Source organism: Oncorhynchus kisutch, linkage group LG17, assembly GCF_002021735.2.
Source record: "Oncorhynchus kisutch isolate 150728-3 linkage group LG17, Okis_V2, whole genome shotgun sequence".
Classification (NCBI taxonomy): Eukaryota; Metazoa; Chordata; class Actinopteri; order Salmoniformes; family Salmonidae; genus Oncorhynchus; species Oncorhynchus kisutch.
Window position 1 is genome coordinate 80,252,093 of NC_034190.2, and position 22,278 is coordinate 80,274,370.

Below are 22,278 nucleotides of genomic sequence, written 5' to 3' on the forward strand. Positions count from 1 at the left end.
AAACTGTAATACAGGTAAACTGGAGGTAATAACATCAGGTAGACTGGTGGTAATAATAGCAGGTAAACTGGTGGTAATAATAACAGGGAGACTAGTGGTAATAATAGCAGATAGACTGTAATAGCAGGTAGACTGGTGGTAATAACAGCAGGTCAACTGGTGGTAATAATAGCAGGTAGACTGGTGGTAATAATAGCAGGTAGACTGTAATAGCAGGTAGACTGTAATAGCAGGAAGACTGTAATAGCAGGAAGACTGGTGGTAATAATAGCAGGTAGACTGGTGGTAATAATAGCAGGTAGACTGGTGGTAATAATAGCAGGTAGACTGGTGGTAATAATAGCAGGTAGACTGGTGGTAATAATAGCAGATAGACTGGTGGTAATAATAGCAGATAGACTGGTGGTAATAATAGCAGGTAGACTGGTGGTAATAATAGCAGGTAGACTGGTGGTAATAATAGCAGGTAGACTGGTGATAATAATAGCAGGTAGACTGGTGGTAATAATAGCAGGTAGACTGGTGGTAATAATAGCAGATAGACTGGTGGTAATAATAGCAGGTAGACTGGTGGTAATAATAGCAGGTAGACTGGTGGTAATAATAGCAGGTAGACTGGTGTTAATAATAGCAGGTAGACTGGTGGTAATAATAGCAGATAGACTGGTGGTAATAATAGCAGGTAGACTGGTGTTAATAATAGCAGGTAGACTGGTGGTAATAATAGCAGGTAGACTGGTGTTAATAATAGCAGGTAGACTGGTGGTAATAATAGCAGGTAGACTGGTGGTAATAATAGCAGGTAGACTGGTGGTAATAATAGCAGGTAGACTGGTGGTAATAATAGCAGGTAGACTGGTGGTAATAATAGCAGGTAGACTGGTGGTAATAATAGCAGGTAGACTGGTGGTAATAATAGCAGGTAGACTGGTGTTAATAATAGCAGGTAGACTGGTGGTAATAATAACAGGTAGACTAGTGGTAATAATAGCAGGTAGACTGTAATAACAGGTAGACTGGTGGTAATAATAGCAGGTAGACTGGTGGTAATAATAGCAGGTAGACTGGTGGTAATAATAGCAGGTAGACTGTAATAGCAGGTAGACTGGTGGTAATAATAGCAGGTAGACTGTAATAGCAGGTAGACTGGAGGTAATAATAGCAGGTAGACTGTAATAGCATGTAGACTGGTGGTAATAATAGCAGGTAGACTGGTGGTAATAATAGCAGGTAGACTGTAATAACAGGTAGACTGGTGGTAATAATAGCAGGTAGACTGGTGGTAATAATAGCAGGTAGACTGTAATAACAGGTAGAGTGGTGGTAATAATAGCAGGTAGACTGGTGGTAATAATAGCAGGTAGACTGTAATAGCAGGTAGACTGGTGGTAATAATAGCAGGTAGACTGTAATAGCAGGTAGACTGGAGGTAATAATAGCAGGTAGACTGTAATAGCATGTAGACTGGTGGTAATAATAGCAGGTAGACTGGTGGTAATAATAGCAGGTAGACTGTAATAACAGGTAGACTGGTGGTAATAATAGCAGGTAGACTGGTGGTAATAATAGCAGGTAGACTGGTGGTAATAATAGCAGGTAGACTGTAATAGCAGGTAGACTGGTGGTAATAACAGCAGGTCAACTGGTGGTAATAATAGCAGGTAGACTGGTGGTAATAATAGCAGGTAGACTGTAATAGCAGGTAGACTGTAATAGCAGGAAGACTGTAATAGCAGGAAGACTGGTGGTAATAATAGCAGGTAGACTGGTGGTAATAATAGCAGGTAGACTGGTGGTAATAATAGCAGGTAGACTGGTGGTAATAATAGCAGGTAGACTGGTGGTAATAATAGCAGGTAGACTGGTGGTAATAATAGCAGGTAGACTGGTGGTAATAATAGCAGATAGACTGGTGGTAATAATAGCAGATAGACTGGTGGTAATAATAGCAGGTAGACTGGTGGTAATAATAGCAGGTAGACTGGTGGTAATAATAGCAGGTAGACTGGTGATAATAATAGCAGGTAGACTGGTGGTAATAATAGCAGGTAGACTGGTGGTAATAATAGCAGGTAGACTGTAATAACAGGTAGACTGGTGGTAATAATAGCAGGTAGACTGGTGGTAATAATAGCAGGTAGACTGTAATAACAGGTAGACTGGTGGTAATAATAGCAGGTAGACTGGTGATAATAATAGCAGGTAGACTGGTGGTAATAATAGCAGGTAGACTGTAATAGCAGGTAGACTGGTGGTAATAATAGCAGGTAGACTGTAATAGCAGGTAGACTGGTGGTAATAATAGCAGGTAGACTGGTGGTAATAATAGCAGGTAGACTGTAGTAGCAGGTAGACTGTAATATAACTGTCATAGTGAATCTCTGTCTGACAGACAGGCAGAGCAAGCATTACAGTTGTCCGCTTCCCAAATGGCACCCTATTCCCTATGTAGTGCACTACTTTTGACCAGGACCCACAGTATGTAGTGCACTACTTTTGACCAGGCCTCATAGGGTGTAGTGAGCTATAAAGTGAATATGGTGTTGTCTGACAGGCAGATCTTAACAGTGTTGTCATGTAACCGCCAAGAGACCTCAGAGAACAAGCTGAAACCTGTCTACAGCCCCAACAGAACAGTCGGAGAGACACTTTTGGCCCGTGGCACTACATAGGGATTAGGGTAGCCAGTTGAGACGCATCCCAAAAAATACATCCTGAAAACGGTAGTAGGCTTCATCTAGGGTCATATAAATGTGTCGTTTTCATCTAGGGTCATATAAATGTGTCGTTTTCATCTTGGGTCATATAAATGTGTCGTTTTCATCTAGGGTCATATAAATGTGTCGTTTTCATCTTGGGTCATATAAATGTGTCGTTTTTATCTAGGGTCATATAAATGTGTCGCTTTCATCTTGGGTCATATAAATGTGTCGTTTTCATCTAGGGTCATATAAACGTGTCGTTTTCATCTAGGGTCATATAAACGTGTCGTTTTCATCTAGGGTCATAGACATACCACGTGTCGTTTTCTTGACCCTTTTATCATTCAATAACCCTGCGTGACTATCAATTGGACCTGGTCACATGGTGTGTCTTGATAAAAGGACAAATCTCATCTTTTCTCACTAAAGTCTTCAACAGGTATTTCTATAAATCAAATGTAAACAGCGATAGGATAGATCAACTCTCAGATTGGGCTACAGCGGATGTTGTCTTGACCTCCGCACTTTAACTGCAGGGTTCCCTTTTTCAGACATCAAGATCAGAGACTTTAGAGGCTAGTTTTAAAAGTTGTCATTGTTTCTGTATATTGAAATACTATAATGTAAACTTCTGAACCAGCTCACCCTCCTTTAATGTAGTCGAGGAATGTGTGTTCTGACTCCACCGCGAACGACAGCATGGTCACCTGGGGTAGAGAAAATATTCAAAGCAGTTACCAAACATGTATATTCAACACTTAGGTAATCAACACAAAGTCACAAATGCAATGTATTCTCCAATTGAATCATAATTACTCACCACATTAGTAATCAAAACAATCACAATTGACCAATTACCAATTTAAACACATTAACCGTTAGCCCCCTGCCTCCAGGCCCCCCCGGGTTAACCAACCAGCATGCACCAACCCGCTTCCCAAGAGGGATTCATCTCGGTAGAATGAGTTTGTTTGACATCAGAGCGGCATATTAGTATTAGAACATTGATCCATCTCAATCACACACACGCACGCACGTACACACGCGCACGCACGCACACACACACACACACTAACACACACACACACACACACACAGATCCATCTCACTGCGGTGTGATGAGAGCGACATGATGGATGTCTCCCTCTCTGATTTTAATTATCTAGTCACCGTCATCGTATTGAAGCTCAGCATGCCAAAGTGTGTGTGTGTGTTTGTGTGTGTGTTTGTGTGTGTGTGTGTTTGTGTTTGTGTGTGTGTGTGTGTGTGTGTGTGTGTTTGTGTGTGTGTGTGTGTGTTTGGGCCCAGGCAATAATAACAATGCACTGACTTCCTCCTAAATATCAGTCAATGACTCGGCATGGCAGCCACTCAGTCACTGATAGGACAACAGACTGATATGACAACAGACTGATAACTGACTGATAGGACACCAGACTGATAACTGATGGATAGGACAACACTGATAACTGACTGATAGGACACCAGCCTGATAACTGATGGATAGGACAACAGACTGATATGACAACAGACTGATAACTGACTGATAGGACACCAGACTGATAACTGATGGATAGGACAACAGACTGATAACTGACTGATAGGACGACATACTGATAACCGGCTGATAGGACACCAGACTGATAACTGATGGATGGACAACATACTGATAACTGGCTGATAGGACACCAGACTGATAACTGATGGATGGACAACATACTGATAACTGACTGATAGGACAACAGACCGATAACTGACCGATAGGACACCAGACTGATAACTGACCGATAGGACAACATACTGATAACTGGCTGATAGGACACCAGACTGATAACCGATGGATGGACAACAGACTGATAACTGACCGATTGGACAACATACTGATAACTGACTGATAGGACACCAGACTGATAACTGACTGATAGGACAACATACTGTTTAACTGATGGATAGGACAACAGACTGATAACTGACTGATAGGACAACAGACTGATAACTGACTGATAGGACAACATACTGATAACTGACTGATAGGACAACAGACTGATAACTGACTGATAGGACAACCGACTGATAACTGACTGATAGGACAACAGACCGATAACTGACTGATAGGACACCAGACTGATAACTGACCGATAGGACAACATACTGATAAATGGCTGATAGGACACCAGACTGATAACCGATGGATGGACAACAGACGGATAACTGACCGATAGGACAACATACTGATAACAGACTGATAGGACACCAGACTGATAACTGACCGATAGGACAACAGACTGATAAATGATGGATAGGACAACAGACTGATAACTGACTGATAGGACAACAGACTGATAACTGACTGATTTGACAGCAGACTGATAACTGACTGATAGGACAGCAGACTGATAACTGACTGATAGGACAACATACTGATAACTGGCTGATAGGACACCAGACTGATAACTGACTGATAGGACAACATACTGATAACTGACTGATAGGACAACAGGCGGATAACTGACTGATAGGACACCAGACTGATAACTGACTGATAGGACAACAGACTGATACCTGACTGATATGACAACATACTGATAACTGACTGATAGGACAACAGACTGATAACTGACTGATAGGACAACAGACTGATAACAGACTGATAGGACACCAGACTGATAACTGACTGATAGGACAACAGACTGATAACTGACTGATATGACACCCGACTGATAACGGGCTGATAACTTACTGATACAACAGACTGATAACTGACTGATAGGACACCAGAATCATAACTGACTGATAGGACAATATAATGATGACTGACTGGTAGGACAACAGAGGACAGAGTACTCTGACCGGTTCACTTAGTTTGAGGTCCTTACAACTTCTTTCATCTCTAGTGGTACAGTGGTATTTGTTAATTGTCTCTAGACTCTAAACTATAACGAAACAAAACGTATCTAAAGTACAGTATCTTGTTAAGTATCCAGGAATGGATTCAGAAGAGACAACCACTCTTTTTTTATTGCAATCCACTAAACCACAAACTAATTGATGAACACAACAACAAACAGACGGGGAAGGAATATACGGTTGCGCCAGGAAGGAAGCGATGTTCTATATTTTAACCTGGAGGTTTTTTGACAGACTTACCGTCCCAGAATTGATGTATCTCTTCTTCTTGATCTTCTTCTTGGCATTCACCACCTAGGATTCAACAACCACAATACGAGCTTGATATCATAGATTTGTCAACATAAAAACCCTGTCAAATGTCTTCATTCCCATGGGCCAGTTAAGCAATAAGGCTGAAGTGGTGTGGTACAGTATATGTCCAATATAGATTATTCCAGTCTTTCCATTGGGGTCTACCCTGGGTGTATTTATGTGCATGTGTATCCACGCCTCATAACTATGGAATACAATCCACCATACACTGGTTTGTATTTCGGAACAGCACATGCCAATATAAACATTTTAGTACACAAAGGCACGCGCGCAAGCACACACACACACACACACACACACATAAACACACACACACACACACACACACACACACACACACACACACACACACACACACACACACACACACACACACACACACACACACACACACACACACACACACACACACACACACACACACAGGTTCAGGTGGAGCGTATTCAGGGCTAGAGGCCACAGGAAAACGTGTATGAATGCAGGAGCTGGTAGTAAAATTATCAAGGTTGTAATGAGACATCTAACCCTAGAGCTCATTCTACAGGATACACAAACACACACACACGCACACAAACGTACACAAACAAACACACACATACACACACACATACAAATACACAGGGTATGCATGCAGTAACACACGTACACACACAAACACACATGTACACACATAAACACACATACACACACACACACAGAAACACACACATATACACACATACACACACATATGGTGCTACAGTGGATAGCAGCCATTTTTTTTGTACAGAATGTCTCCACCATCATTTTCATCCCCACGGTAACCGTACGTAAATATCCCAACCAGAAGCCATGGGTCACTGACAACATCCACACTGAGCTAAAGGCTAGAGCTGCCGTTTTCAAGGAGCAGGATACTCTTTCAGACACTTATAAGAAATCCCTCTAAGACCTCCGACGAGCCATCAAACAGGCAAACCATCAATACAGGGCTAAGATTGAATCCTACTACACCGGCTCTGATGCTTGTCAGATGTGGCAGGGCTTACAAACTATCACGGATTACAAAGGTAAACCCAGCCGCAAACAGCCCAGTGACGCCAGCCTACCAGATGAGCTATATGCCTTCTATGTTCGCTTCGAGGCAAGCAACACTGAACCATGCATGAGAACACCAGCTGTTCCGGAAGACTGTGTGATCACGCTCTTCGCAGCCGATGTGAGTAAGACCTTTAAACAGGTCAAAATTCACGAGCCCGCTGGGCCAGAAGGATTAGCAGGACATGTACTCATGCGAGTGACCAGCTGGCAAGTGTCTTCACTGACATTTTCAACCTTTCGCTGACCCAATCTGTAATACCTACATGTTTCAAGCAGTACACCATAGTTCCTGTGCCCAAGAATGCTAAGGTAACCTGTCTAAATGACCATGAAATGCTTTGAAAGGCTGATCATGGCTCACATCAACACCATCATCCCAGACACTCTGGACCTACTCCAATTTGCCTACCGCCCCAAAAGATCCACAGATGATGTAATCTCTATTGCACTCCACACTGTCCTTTCCCACATGGACAAAAGGAACACCTACGCGAGAATGCTGTTCATTGACTACAGCTCAGCGTTCAACACCATAGTGCCCTCCATGCTCATCACTAAGCTCAGGACCCTGGGACTGAACACATCCCTCTGCAACTGTATCCTGGACTTCCTGACAGACCACCCCCAGGTGGTGAGGGTAGGCAACAACACATCCGCCACGCTGACCCTCAACACAGGAGCCTCTCAGGGGTGCGTGCTTAGTCCCCTTCTGTCCTCCCTGTTCACCCACGACTGCGTGGCTGGGCACGACTTCAACACCATCATTAAATTTACTGATGACACAACGGTGGTAGGCCTGATCACCGACGACGATGAGACAGCATATAGGGAGGAGGTCAGTGACCTGGCAGTGTGGTGCCAGGACAACAACCTCTCCCTCAACATCAGCAATACAAAGGAGCTGATCGTGCACTACAGGAAACGGATGGCCAAGCACTCCCCCATCTCCATCGACGGGGCTGTAGTGGAGCAGGTCGAGAGCTTCAAGTTCCACGTCACTAAGGGATAAACAAGGTCCACACACACCAACACAGTCATGAAGAAGGCACAACAACGCCTCTTCCCCCTCAGGAGGCTGAAAAGATTTGTCATGGGCCCTCAGATCCTCAAAAAGTTCAACAGCGGCACCATCTTGACTGGCTGCATCACTGCTTGGTATAGCAACTGCTTGGCATCTGACCACAAGGCGCTACAAGGGGTAGTGAGTATGGTCCAGTATATCAGTGGGGCCGAGCTCCCTGCCATCTAGGACCTCTATACTAGGTGGTGTCAGAGGAAGGCCCAACAAATTCGCAAAGAATTCAGACTGTCTTCTTTGCTACCGCATGGCAAGCGGTTCTGATGCACCAAGTCTACCCACAATAGTTAACCAGCTACCCGGACTATCTGCATTTACCCTTTTTGCACTAATTATTTTGACTCATCACATACACTGCTGTTACTGTTAGTAACTTATCTTGCTGCCTAGTCATTTTACCCCTACCTATATGTACATACACTACATGACCACCTGCTCGTCGAACATCTCATTCCAAAATCCTAGGCATTAAAATGGAGTTAGTCCCCACGTTGCTGCTATAACAGCCTCCACTCTTCTGGGAAGACTTTCCACTAGATTTTGGAACATTGCTGCAGGGGACATGCTCCACGAAGCCACAAGAGCATTAGTTAGGACGGGCACTGATATTGGGCAATTAGGCCTGGCTCGCAGTCAGAGTTCCAATTCATCCCAAAGGTAATCGATGGGGTTGAGGTCTTCCACAACAATCTCGACAAACCATTTCTGTGTGGACGTTGCCATGTGCACCCGGGGATTGTCATTCTGAAACAGGAAAGGGCCTTCCCCAAACTGTTGCCACAAAGTTGGAAGCACAAAATCGACTACAATATCATTGTATGCTGTAGCTTTAAGATTTCCCTTGGGAAATTTCCCAATGGAACTAAGGGGCCTAGCCCCGACCATGAAAAACAGCACAAACCATTATTTCTCCTCCACCTTTACAGTAGACACTCTGCATTTGGGTAGGTAGAGTTCTCCTGGCATCCGCCAAACCCAGATTAGTCCGTCGGACTGCCAGATGTTGAAGCGTGATTCATCACTCCAGAGAACACATTTCCACTGTTCCAGAGTCCAATGGCAGCGAGCTTTACACCACTCCAGCCAACACTTGGCATTGCGCATAGTGATCTTAGGCTTGTGTGCGGCTGCCTGGCCATGGAAACCCATTCATTAAGCTCCAGATTAACAGTTAATGTGTTGATGTTGCTTCCAGACGCAGTCTGGAACTCAGCAGTGAGTGTTGCAACTGAGGACAGACAATTTTTACAAGCTTCAGCACTTGGTGGCCCCGTTCTGTGAGATTGTGTGGCCTACCACTTTGTGGCTGAACCGGTGTTGCTCCGAGACGCTTCCACTTAACAATAGCAGCACTTACAGTTGACCGGGGCAGCTCTAGCAGGGCAGACATTTTACAAACTGACATCTTGTCGCTGAACTCTTCAGTAAGGCCGTTCTACTGCCAATATTTGTCTATGGAGAATGCATAGCTGTGTGCTTGATTTTACACACTTGTCAGCAATGGTTGTGGCTGAAATAGCTAAATCCACTCATTTAAGAGGTGTCCACATACTTATGTTTACAATTCCTTTGGAAAGTATTCAGTCCCCTTGACTTTTTCCACATTTTGTTAAATAAAACACATTTCTCAACTATCTACACACAATACCCCATCATGACATCACAATACCCCATCATGATAAAGCAAAAACTGGTTTTTAGACATCCAACAAAACCAAGATTGAACTCTTTGGCCTGAATGCCAAGCTGGAAGAAACCTGGCACCATCCCTACGGTGAAGCATGGTGGTGGCAGCATCATGTTGTGGGGATTATTTTAAGATGCAGGGAGTGGGAGACTAGTCAGGATCAAGGGAAAGATGAATGGAGCAAAGTATAGAGAGACCCTTGATGAAAACCTGCTCAGGACCTCAGACTGAACAACGACTAAGCACACAGCCAAGACAACGCAAGAGTGGCTTCGGGACAAGTCTCTGAATGTCCTTGAGTGGCCCAGTCAGAGCCCGGACTTGAACTCGATCTAACATCTCTGGAGAGACCTGTAAATAGCTCGATCTGTGGAGGATCTGCGGAGAAGAATGGGAGAAACTCCCCAAATGTAGACATGCCAAGCTTGTAGCGTGGTTAGAGCGTTGGACTAGTAACCGGAAGGTTGCAAGTTCAAATCCCCGAGCTGACAAGGTACAAATCTGTCTTTCTGCCCCTGAACAGGCAGTTAACCCACTGTTCCTAGGCCGTCATTGAAAATAAGAATTTGTTATTAACTGACTTGCCTAGTTAAATAAAGGTAAAATAAAAAAATAAAAAATAAAAATTTAAGTATGCTCTCTCTAATTCTATCTCTCTTTTTCTCTCTCTCTTTCTCTCTCTCAGAGGACCTGAGCCCTTGGACCACGCTTCAGGACTACCTGGTCTGACTCCTTGCTGTTCCCAGTCCACCTGGCCGTGCTGCTGCTCCAGTTTCAACTGTTCTGCCTGCAGCTATGGAACCCTGACCTGTTCACCGGACGTGCTACCTGTCCCAGACCTGCTGTTTTCAACTCTCTAGAGACAGCAGGTGAAAAAGATACCCTGGATGATCAGCTATGAAAAGTCAACGGATATTTCCTCCTGAGGTTCTGACCTGTTGCACCCTCTACAACCACTGTGATTATTATTATCTGACCCTGCTGGTCATCTATGAACATTTGAACATTTTGTCCATGTTCTGTTATAATCTCCACCTGGTACAGCCAGAAGAGGACTAGGCCACCCCTCAGAGCCTGGTTTCTCTCTAGGTTTCTTCCTAGCCTTTCTGGCCTTTCCAGGGAGTTTTTTCCTAGCCACCGTGCTTCTACATCTGCATTTCTTGCTGTTTGGGGTTTTAGGCTGGGTTTCTGTATAGCACTTCGTGACATCGGCTGATTTGATTGATTGATTGATTATGTACATGTGATATTTCAGTGTTTAAAAAAATATATACAGCCTTATACCCCTGCACACCGACTACAGCCTTATACCGCTGCACACCGACTACAGCCTTATACCCCTGCACACCGACTACAGCCTTATACCCCTGCACACCGACTACAGCCTTATACCCCTGCACACCGACTACAGCCTTATACCCCTGCACACCGACTACAGCCTTATACCCCTGCACACCGACTACAGCCTTATACCCCTGCACACCGACTACAGCCTTATACCCCTGCACACCGACTACAGCCTTATACCGCTGCACACCGACTACAGCCTTATACCGCTGCACACCGACTACAGCCTTATACCGCTGCACACCGACTACAGCCTTATACCCCTGCACACCGACTACAGCCTTATACCCCTGCACACCGACTACAGCCTTATACCCCTGCACACCGACTACAGCCTTATACCCCTGCACACCGACTACAGCCTTATACCCCTGCACATCGACTATAGCCTTATACCCCTGCACATCGACTACAGCCTTATACCCCTGCTCATCGACTACAGCCTTATACCCCTGCACACCGACTACAGCCTTATACCCCTGCACACCGACTACAGTCTTATACCCCTGCTCATCGACTACAGCCTTATACCCCTGCACATCGACTACAGCCTTATACCCCTGCACACCGACTACAGCCTTATACCCCTGCACACCGACTACAGCCTTATACCCCTGCACACCGACTACAGCCTTATACCCCTGCACACCGACTACAGCCTTATACCCCTGCACACCGACTACAGCCTTATACCCCTGCACACCGACTACAGCCTTATACCCCTGCACATCGACTACAGCCTTATACCCCTGCACACCGACTACAGCCTTATACCCCTGCACACCGACTACAGCCTTATACCCCTGCACACTGACTACAGCCTATACACCTGCATATCGACTACAGCCAATTAAGTTATACCCCTGCACATCAACTACAGCCAAGTTATCGTTACTCATTGTGCATTTATTTATTTTCAATTTTTTTGTTTTCACTGTTAGTCGATACTTGTTTACGAAGCAAGTGACAAATCAAATTTGATTTAACATTCACACAATGTGCAAGTGTTTGGTGAACTGTGCTGAATATCAAGTCAAAGGTAGCCTTCCCATCTCTCCCCATCTCTTCCCCCCCAGGCCTCTCTATCCTCTCTGTCATAGTGTCGTGGTTCTCCTCCTGGCCTGGTAAAGACCCAGGCCTCTCTATCCTCTCTGTCATAGTGTCGTGGTTCTCCTCCTGGCCTGGTAAAGACCCAGGCCTCTCTATCCTCTCTGTCATAGTGTCGTGGTTCTCCTCCTGGCCTGGTAAAGACCCAGGCCTCTCTATCCTCTCTGTCATAGTGTCGTGGTTCTCCTCCTGGCCTGGTAAAGACCCAGGCCTCTCTATCCTCTCTGTCATAGTGTCGTGGTTCTCCTCCTGGCCTGGTAAAGACCCAGGCCTCTCTATCCTCTCTGTCATAGTGTCGTGGTTCTCCTCCTGGCCTGGTAAAGACCCAGGCTTCACTAATCATCTCCCCCTACAGACTTAATATACTGTATCATATCATACAACACAGGTCTCCTAACATATATTCTCTGTCTCTCTCTGTCTCTTTCTGTCTCTCTCTCTCTCTCTCCCTCCCTCCCCCCTTTCCTTACCTCTCTCCATCTCTCCCTAACTCCCCTTCTCCCCTCTCTCTCTCTCCATCTTTCCACACCTCTCTCCATCTCTCCCTCCCCCTCTCTCTCTCCATCTCTCCCTCCCTATCTCTATCTCTCCTTACCTCTCTCCATCTCTCCTTACCTCTCTCCCCTCTTTCCATCTCTCCCTACCTCTCTCCCCTCTCCCTCCATCTCTCCCTAACTAAAGCCAGGTCCATGACGTAATTGAGTTGCTAACGTACGGGACCAGTCAGAAACTAGGCCAGGGACTAACGTTCTTATATCCACTTCAATATAGTCCCTGGCTGTGTCCCAAATGGCACCCCTTATTGGCTACAATAAGATGCTACTTTTGACCTGGGCCAATAAAAGTAGTGCACTGCATTGGTAACATGGTGCTGTTTGGGACGCAGACACAGGGGGCCAGGTAGTAGGCCTAATATCCATGCAGGGAGAAGTCTAATCAAGGTCTGGCCCTCTAGCCCCGCACTGTATCTTTCCATCTCCTTCTAATTCTCATCCACTATGCTGTCCAAGTAGGCTATTACCATAGCCAAACTCTGTGGGCACAAGGGAGAAGTTATGCTAATACTAGAAATAAGGTTGAGTAGACACTAGCGCTAATGCTAATATTGTAGTAATGTACTGTACATCTCCTGACTGGGTAAGATTGTGTTTATTTTCTACTTCCAGCCTACAAGGACCTGCGGTCTGTTTTTTAAGTGTATGCCCGTGGGAGACATAACGTTTTTAGTGTGAACACAATAGGATGAGTGCTCCCTCCATCTCCACTCACCTCGTACACATTAAACTGGCTCTGGCCTCGGGACAGGTCTCGGTAGCTGGTGGTGAATTCACCGATGAAGTCATGGCTGGAAGGTAAAATAAACAACAACAACAACTAAATAGCCATTCCCTCCTGGGAGGGTGTTGAAGTATAATGGGATGTATTGTGTAAAATGTCTCAATAGTATAGGAATGAAGCTGCTGAAACATATAGCAGTGTTGTAAAAATAAAGAAGTATTTCACTGTAAATGATGGTTTTAACCACTATCATCGTGTGAATAGGAATGTGGTTCCGGGTAGCTGATGCTAAGAGGTTGTCTTCATGGTGTATTGAGTTGGCAGTTGACATAATTAAAGATAGGGATGTATGTAGTATGAAGGCTTTTAGGTTGAGGGTTGAGAAAGTGCTTAATCTTGTAAAACATAACGAGGAACATAACACACGTCATACTGTAGCATGTATAAATCGTTCCCCGCCTGGAACATAATGTGAAGAAAACCATTATTCTGGGTGTGTAGTCTCCTAACCTGCCATCTCTGTCCCAGTCGTACACCTCTGCCTTGATCGTCCTGAAAAACAAAAACACACCCAGAGATTAGGAAGGTGTGTGTGTTGGTGTGTTAGTGTGTGTGTGTTAGTGAGTGTGTTAGTGTGTGTGTGTGTGTGTGTGTGTGTGTGTGTGTGTGTGTGTGTGTGTGTGTGTGTGTGTGTGTGTTAGTGAGTGTGTATGTGTTAGTGTGTTAGTATGTGTTTTAGTGAGTGTGTATGTGTTAGTGTGTGTGTGTTGGTGTGTGTGTGTTGGTGTGTTAGTGAGTGTGTTAGTATGTGTGTTAGTGAGTGTGTGTTAGTGTGTTAGTGAGTGTGTTAGTGTGTATGGGTTAGTGTGTTAGTGTGTGTGTTAGTGAGTGTGTGTTAGTGAGTGTGTGTTAGTGTGTTAGTGAGTGTGTTAGTGTGTTAGTGAGTGTGTTAGTGTGTATGGGTTAGTGTATTAGTGAGTGTGTTAGTATGTGTGTGTTAGTGAGTGTGTGTTAGTGTGTTAGTGAGTGTGTTAGTGAGTGTGTTAGTATGTGTGTGTTAGTGTGTGTGTGTTAGTGAGTGTGAATGTGTTAGTGTGTGTTGGTGTCTTATAGTGTGTGTGTTGGTGTGTTGGTGTGTGTTGGTGTGTTAGTGTGTATGGGTTAGTGTGTGTTAGTGAGTGTGTTAGTATGTGTGTTAGTGTGTTAGTGAGTGGGTTTGTGTGTGTGTGTGTTAGTGAGTGTGTTAGTGAGTATGTTAGTGTGTATTGGTTAGTGTGTGTGTGTTAGTGAGTGTGTGTTAGTGTGAATTGGTTAGTGTGTGTGTGTGTTAGTGAGTGTTTTAGTATGTGTGCTAGTGAGTGTGTTAGTGAGTGTGTTAGTATGTGTGTTAGTGTGTATTGGTTAGTGAGTGTGTGTGTATGGGTTAGTGTGTATGGTTTAGTGTGTATGGGTTAGTGTGAGTGTGTTAGTGAGTGTGTGTGTGTATGGGTTAGTGTGTATGGGTTAGTGTGTGTGGGTTAGTGTGTATGGGTTAGTGTGTATGGGTTAGTGTGTATGGGTTAGTGTGTATGGGTTAGTGTGTATGGGTTAGTGTGTGTGTCAGAAAGCGTCATTAGAATGACTGGAGTCTTTCGAATTGAATTGGCCAATCTGGGATTCAAACAATGTGGCTGTTTGTTTGATAAACAGTTGAGGGATGTGGCTAGAGACAACATATTTATGGTTGTGATGGAGTAAGACAGCTGAGCTAAGCTCATGAGGCATTTTATAAGTTATATTCTTTAGTAATCAATAGTCTAATATATCAGTCATTTAAAAACTCCAAAATTCGATGTACAGTGGTTCTTCCTTCCTTTCACAAAGTATCTATTGTCTTAATGGCGCTGTACAATAGCCCATAATGGCACTGTACAACGTGACCGGTCGGGAGTAGGTTACAGTACTACAGTAAGAGCAAAATAATCTTAACATTTCCACACACTAATTCTAGTCTAACCAATACCCAAACGGAGATTCAGTGAAAATAAAAATCTCATTGATTTACCAAGACCATTCCCCATGCTTGTCTCAGAGCAGCGCTATCTTTTTTTTGTGTGTCCTTTTAGAGATTATAATACATTGCATCCAGGTCAGGATAACCATAAAATGTCTTTATAAATGACAATCAGAAAGAATGGTGGTACTTATTTATTTTGACCCAAAGCCATGAATGAGTGAGTCTCTCAGCTTTATGTAGGTGCCGAGGCTATATGACTGAGTCACTCAGCTTTATGTAGGTGCCGAGGCTCTATGACTGAGTCACTCAGCTTTATGTAGGTGCCGAGGCTATATGACTGAGTCACTCAGCTTTATGTAGGTGCCGAGGCTATATGACTGAGTCACTCAGCTTTATGTAGGTGCCGAGGCTATATGACTGAGTCACTCAGCTTTATGTAGGTGCCGAGGCTATATGACTGAGTCACTCAGCTTTATGTAGGTGCCGAGGCTATATGACTGAGTCACTCAGCTTTATGTAGGTGCCGAGGCTATATGACTGAGTCACTCAGCTTTATGTAGGTGCCGAGGCTATATGACTGAGTCACTCAGCTTTATGTAGGTGCCGAGGCTCTATGACTGAGTCACTCAGCTTTATGTAGGTGCCGAGGCTATATGACTGAGTCACTCAGCTTTATGTAGGTGCCGAGGCTATATGACTGAGTCACTCAGCTTTATGTAGGTGCCGAGGCTATATGACTGAGTCACTCAGCTTTATGTAGGTGCCGAGGCTATATGACTGAGTCACTCAGCTTTATGTAGGTGCCGAGGCTATATGACTGAGTCACTCAGCTTTATGTAGGTGCCGAGGCTCTATGACTGAGTCACTCAGCTTTATGTAGGTGCCGAGGCTATATGACTGTGTCTTCAACTTGATTATTTAGCAGACATCACTTCCTGCTAATATTCAGTCAACACATGTATCTTAAGAATATCATGGAATGTAATTGAACATTTTAGTTTCTCTTACAATAAAAACCTTAGTGTAACAACAGTTTTAGTAAGTAATACTGATGAGTAGTAACAAAAAATATGTGTATTTTTCTGGGTGTGCGCGTGCAGGACAGAGGAAGACCAATTCTTACACTATTGTTCTAAATTCAATCACCGTCTTCATCCTCATAATTCAGTTTATTGAAATTCAATTTTGATGTCGTGCACAATTATCAGTTCCGATTTGGTTTATGTAGCCCATTCATTGTCAGTTAGAGACACATTAGCGCCTTGGGACCCAAAAGTGTAATCAGTGCTTTAGCTTCCCCTTGTGGTGGTCTGGAGCAATGAAGCAGTGATGCAGGGTAATGTACTAAACCACAAATAACCTCTAAGTCCCGCGGCATAATCTCAAAACGTTTAATTGAGGAACGACTGTACCAATCAATCCCAAATTGTCCCTTTAAGATGCCTGGGAGCTGGACTTTTAGAAGTCTGACTGTGAGTTTGGTTTCCACATCAGTGATACAGGCCATTTAAACCTCAGTACGCATTAAGCAACACTGATAATTAAATCAATCATAGCCAGAGAGGTTCACATAACACCCTTGAGATGAATGTTTGAGTGAACAGACATGGAAAATGTTTCAGAAGAGCATTTAAGGGGGGGATAGAAACAAATACAAAAATAAATTATCCTATCAAGAGAATTTCATGTTTTTTTGTTGAGTGAATGCACGCTAATTACATTCTTTGAAAATAATAAGAAAATAAAGCGAATAAGTCTGAAACAGCCTTCTGTAATCACCATGAATATGACGTTTAAATGTAGTGGAGATACGCACATAAAGACCCACTGATGAATGTAACGTTTAATTGATTTTACATTTAATAGAAACTGAATTTGTGAGTGCAGATGGAAGTTTATATCCGAGGAGATAAAGTGAAGACAGAAAGAGTTTCTCAAACTTTTTGGAGTGAGTTGTTCCTCTCCTCCTGCCTGCCAAAGGTAGACAACAACCCCTTAAGGGGGGAACACATCATGATAATTATAGTTCCCAAAATAAGTTGGAGGAAGCAAGCTGAGAGAGAGAGGTCAGACAGACATAGCCTCTCCTCAACATCACTCAGACACAGATCACATTGGTCCCCCCCAAGGCCATGTCAATCAGCTATCATCTCCCAAACAAGGAGGGGGAAACACAGTCCTACCCTGCTATCCCTGCCGTAATGTATACTGCCTTAAACACATGGAGAGAGGGAGAGAACCCCTGTCCTAAACTTTTGATTGACAGACACGAGAAGGAACTGATGTATTTTGACATTAGACCAGCTCCTCTGTTGATTCCGTACTGATGCGCCTGTCAAAGTCAATTTAATCTCGTTTCCCTTCTATGTCAATGATGAAACAGAAAAACAACGTCACAACGCGGTGACTACATCATACATCTCTATCTATGGCACTACAAACTCAGATCTTAAAAACTCACAACATTTCCATTGTAATTAATATGCGTAATGAAAGTCTGACGGGAAAACCAGAGCGGCATTTTACTCGCTGTTACAGGTGGCTGACGTGAGACAACATGACTGAGAACATCTGTTGAAGATGGGATGACATGGCTGGTTCAGAAAGATCAGAAAAACCCATTTCATGCATCACAATCGCATACAGCCAATGAAAAAAATAAAAGAACAAGGGCAGAGGGTTCCAACAGATGAAATGATGAAACAGAATGGAAAAATAAGTCTATACACGATGTGAGTAAATGAGGTGAGAAGGGAGGTAAAGGCAAAAAAAAGGCCATGGTGGCGAAGTAAATACAATATAGCAAGTAAAACACTGGAGTGGTAGATTTGCAGTGGAAGAATGTGCAAAGCAGAAATAAAAATAATGGGGTGCAAAGGAGCAAAAGAAATAAATAAATACAGTAGGGGAAGAGGTAGTTCTTTGGGCTAAATTATAGGTGGGCTATGTACAGGTGCAGTAATCTGTGAGCTGCTCTGACAGCTGGTGTTTAAAGCTAGTGAGGGAGATGAGTGTTTCCAGTTTCAGAGATTTGTGTAGTTCGTTCCAGTCATTGGCAGCAGAGAACTCGAAGGAGAGGCGACCAAAGGAATAATTGGTTTTGGGGGTGATCAGAGAGATATACCTGCTGGAGCGTGTGCTACAGGTGGGTGTTGCTATAGTAACCAGCAAGCTGAGATAAGGGGGACTTTACCTAGCAGGGTCTTGTAGATGACCTGGAGCCAGTGGGTTTAGCGACGAGTATGAAGCGAGGAGCAGCCAACGAGAGCGTACAGGTCACAGTGGTGGGTAGTATATGGGGCTTTGGTGACAAAACGGATGGCACTGTGATAGACTGCATCCAATTTATTGAGTATGGTATTGGAGGCTATTTTGTAAATGACATCGCCGAAGTCGAGGATCGGTAGGATCGTCTGTTTCACAAGGGCATGTTTGCAGCATGAGTGAAGGATGCTTGTTTGCGAAATTGGAAGCCAATTCTAGATTTAACTTTGGATTGGAGATGTTGGATATGAGTCTGGAAGGAGAGTTTACAGTCTAACCAGACACCTAGGTATTTGTAGTTGTCTACATATTCAAAGTCAGAACTGTCCAGAGTAGTGATGCTGGATGGGCGGGCAGGTGCAGGCAGCGATTGGTTGGAGAGCATGCATTTAGTTTTACTTGTATTTAAGAGCAATTGGAGGCCACGGAAGGAGAGTTGTATGGCATTGAAGCTCGCCTGGAGGGTTGTTAACACAGTGTCCAAAGAAGGGCCAGAAGTATACAGAATGGTGTCGTCTGCGTAGAGGTGGATCAGAGACCCACCAGCAGCAAGAGTGACGTATACAGAGAAGTGATGTATACAGAGAAGAGAGTCGGCCCAAGAATTGAACCCTGTGGCACCCCCATAGAGACTGCCAGGGTCCCGGCCAACAGGCCCCCGATTTGAAACACTGAACTCTATCAGAGAAGTAGTTGGTGAACCAGGCGAGGCAATCATTTGAGAAACCAAGGCTGTCGAGTCTGCCGATGAGGATGTGGTGATTGACAGAGTCGAAAGCCTTGGCCAGGTCAATGAATATGGCTGCACAGTATTGTTTCTTAGCGATGGCGGTTAAGATATCGTTTAGGACCTTGAGCGTTGCTGAGGTGCACCCATGACCAGCTCTGAAACCAGATTGCATAGCAGAGAAGGTGCGGTGGGATTTGAAATAGTCAATTACCTGTTTGTTGACTTGGCTTTCGAATTCCTTAGAATGGCAGGGTAGGATGGATATAGGTCTGTAGCAGTTTGGGTCAAGAGTGTCTCCCCCCCTCTGAAGAGGGGGATGACCGCAGCTGCTTTCCAATCTTTGGAATCTCAGACAACACGAAAGAGAGGTTGAACAGGCTAGTAATAGGGGTTGCAACAATTTCAGCAGATAATTTTAGAAAGAAAGGGTCCAGATTGTCTAGCCCGGCTTATTTGTAGGAGTCCAGATTTTGCAGTTTATTCAGAACATCAGCTGACTGAATTTGGGAGAAGTAGAAATGGGGAAGGCTTGGGCGAGTTGCTGTGGGGTTTCAGTGCAATTGACCGGGGTTGGGGTAGTCAGGTGGAAAGCATGGCCAGCCGTAGAAAAATGCTTATTGAAATTCTCAATTATAGTGGATTTATCGGTGGTGACAGAGTTTCCTATCCTCAGTGCAGTGGGCAGCTGGGAGTAGGTGTTCTTATTCTCCATGGACTTTACTTTTTTCAGTTTGTGTTGCAGGAAGCAAATTTCTGCTTGAAAAAGCTAGCCTTGGCTTTCCTAACTGCCTATGTATATTGGTTTCTAACTTCCCTGAAAAGCTGCATATCACGGGGGCTGTTCGATGCTAATGCAGAACGCCAGAGGATGTTTTTGTGTTGGTTAAGGGCAGTCAGGTCTGGAGAGAACCAAGGGCTATATCTGTTCCTGGTTCTAAATGTCTTGAATGGGGAATGCTTATTTAAGATGCTGAGGAAGGATACCCGGGCCAGGTCGATTAGAAAGGCCTGCTCGCTGAAGTGTTTCAGGGAGCGTTTGACAGTGATGAGTGGAGGTCGTTTGACCGCTGACCCCTTATGGATGCAGGCAATGAGGCAGTGATAGCTGAGATCTTGGTTGAAAACAGCAGAGGTGTATTTAGAGGGCAAGTTGGATAGGATGATATCTATGAGGGTGCCCGTGTTTACGGCTTTGGGGTTGTACCTGGTAGGTTCATTGATCATTTGTGTGAGATTGAGGGCATCAAGCTTATATTGTCACCTAGCAGCACAAGCTCTGAAAATAGATGGGGGGCAATCCGTTCACATATGGTGTCCAGAGCACAGCTGGGGGCAGAGGGTGGTCTTTAGCAGGCGGCAACGGCGAGAGACTTGTTTTTAGAGAGTTGGATTTTTAAAAGTAGAAGTTCAAATTGTTTGGGTACAGACCTGGATAGTAGGACAGAACTCTGCAGGCTATCTCTACAGTAGATTGCAACACAGCCCCCTTTGGCCGTTCCATCTTGTTTGAAAATGTTGTAGTTAGGGATGGAGATTTCAGAGTTTTTGGTGGTCTTCCTAAGCCCGGACTCAGACACGGCTAGGACATCCGGGTGTGCAGAGTGTGCTAAAGCAGTGAATAAAACAAACTTAGGGAGGAGGCTTCTAATGTTAACATGCATGAAACCAAGGCTATTGCGGTTACAGAAGTCATCAAAAGAGAGCGCCTGGGGAATAGGAATGGAGCTAGCCACTGCAGGTCCTGGATTAACCTCTATATCACCAGAGGAACAGAGGAGGAGAAGGATAAGGGTACGGCTAAAAGCTATGAGAATTGGTCGTCTAGGATGTCCGGAACATAGAGTAAAAGGAGGTTTCTGGGGGCCATAAATAGCTTCAAGGTATAATGTACAGACAAAGGTATGGTAGGATGAGAATACAGTGGAGGTAAACCTAGGCATTGAGTGATGATGAGAGAAATATTGTCTCTAGAAACATAATTGAAACCAGGTGATGTCATCGCATGTGTGGGTGGTGGAACTGAAGGGTTGGATAAGGTATATTGAGCAGGGCTAGAGGCTCTACAGTGAAATAAGCCAATAAACACTAACCAGAACAGCAATGGACAAGGCATATTGACATTAAGGAGAGGCATGCATAGCCGAGGGATCATAAGGGTCTAGTGAGGTTGGTTGGGGTCACGGCGATTCAGACAGCTAGCCGGACCATCGGTAGCAAGCTGGCAGAGGATGGAGGTCTGTTTTTAGCCACCTCGTGCGTTTCCGTCGGTAGATTAGTGGTGTTCCAGGTGGTAGAGGGGATCAATACAATTGTCAAAATAGATATAGTTATCTAAAAATTGAAAATTGTCCGATAGACCTATTCAGATAGCAGCCGATAAGACAGCTAACGATTAGCGGGCCGCAGATGGGCGTTCAGGTAACGTCGCAACGGAGGGGCCAGTTGGATAACTCCCTCGGGCAGATAACGTCGGTAGTCCAGTCGTGAAGGCCCGGTGGGGCTCCGCGTCGGCAGTAAAACGGGTATGGATAGGTGATTGTAGCCCAGGAGTGGCTGATGGAGCTCCGGAAAAATGTATGTTTGCTCCGGGGCCGACGTAAGCAATAGTCACTCGGATAGCAGCTAGCTAGCTGCAAGATCCAGGTGTAAATGTCCAGAGCTTGCGGTAGAAAACCGGGGATATGGAGAGAAAATAGGTCCGGTATGCTCTGGTCTGAGTCGCGTTTTACAAAACTGGCGATAGCTTTTCGAGCTAAAGGATAGCTGATGACCACCAACTGTGGTTAG

The 22,278-nt window shown here is 44.5% G+C and overlaps 1 protein-coding gene across 1 annotated transcript in view; it reads right to left on the reverse strand.

The window, feature by feature from the left end:
* LOC109908361 (copine-8-like) overlaps window positions 1-22,278 on the reverse strand; it is a 163,733-nt gene that overhangs the window by 47,870 nt on the left and 93,585 nt on the right. The window contains exons 6-9 of the mRNA XM_031794749.1: window positions 14,012-14,053; window positions 13,493-13,568; window positions 5,850-5,903; window positions 3,348-3,409 (exon numbers count right to left, since the gene is read on the reverse strand). Coding sequence (XP_031650609.1) covers window positions 3,348-3,409; window positions 5,850-5,903; window positions 13,493-13,568; window positions 14,012-14,053 — 234 coding nt within the window. The remainder of the gene's footprint in view (window positions 1-3,347; window positions 3,410-5,849; window positions 5,904-13,492; window positions 13,569-14,011; window positions 14,054-22,278) is intronic.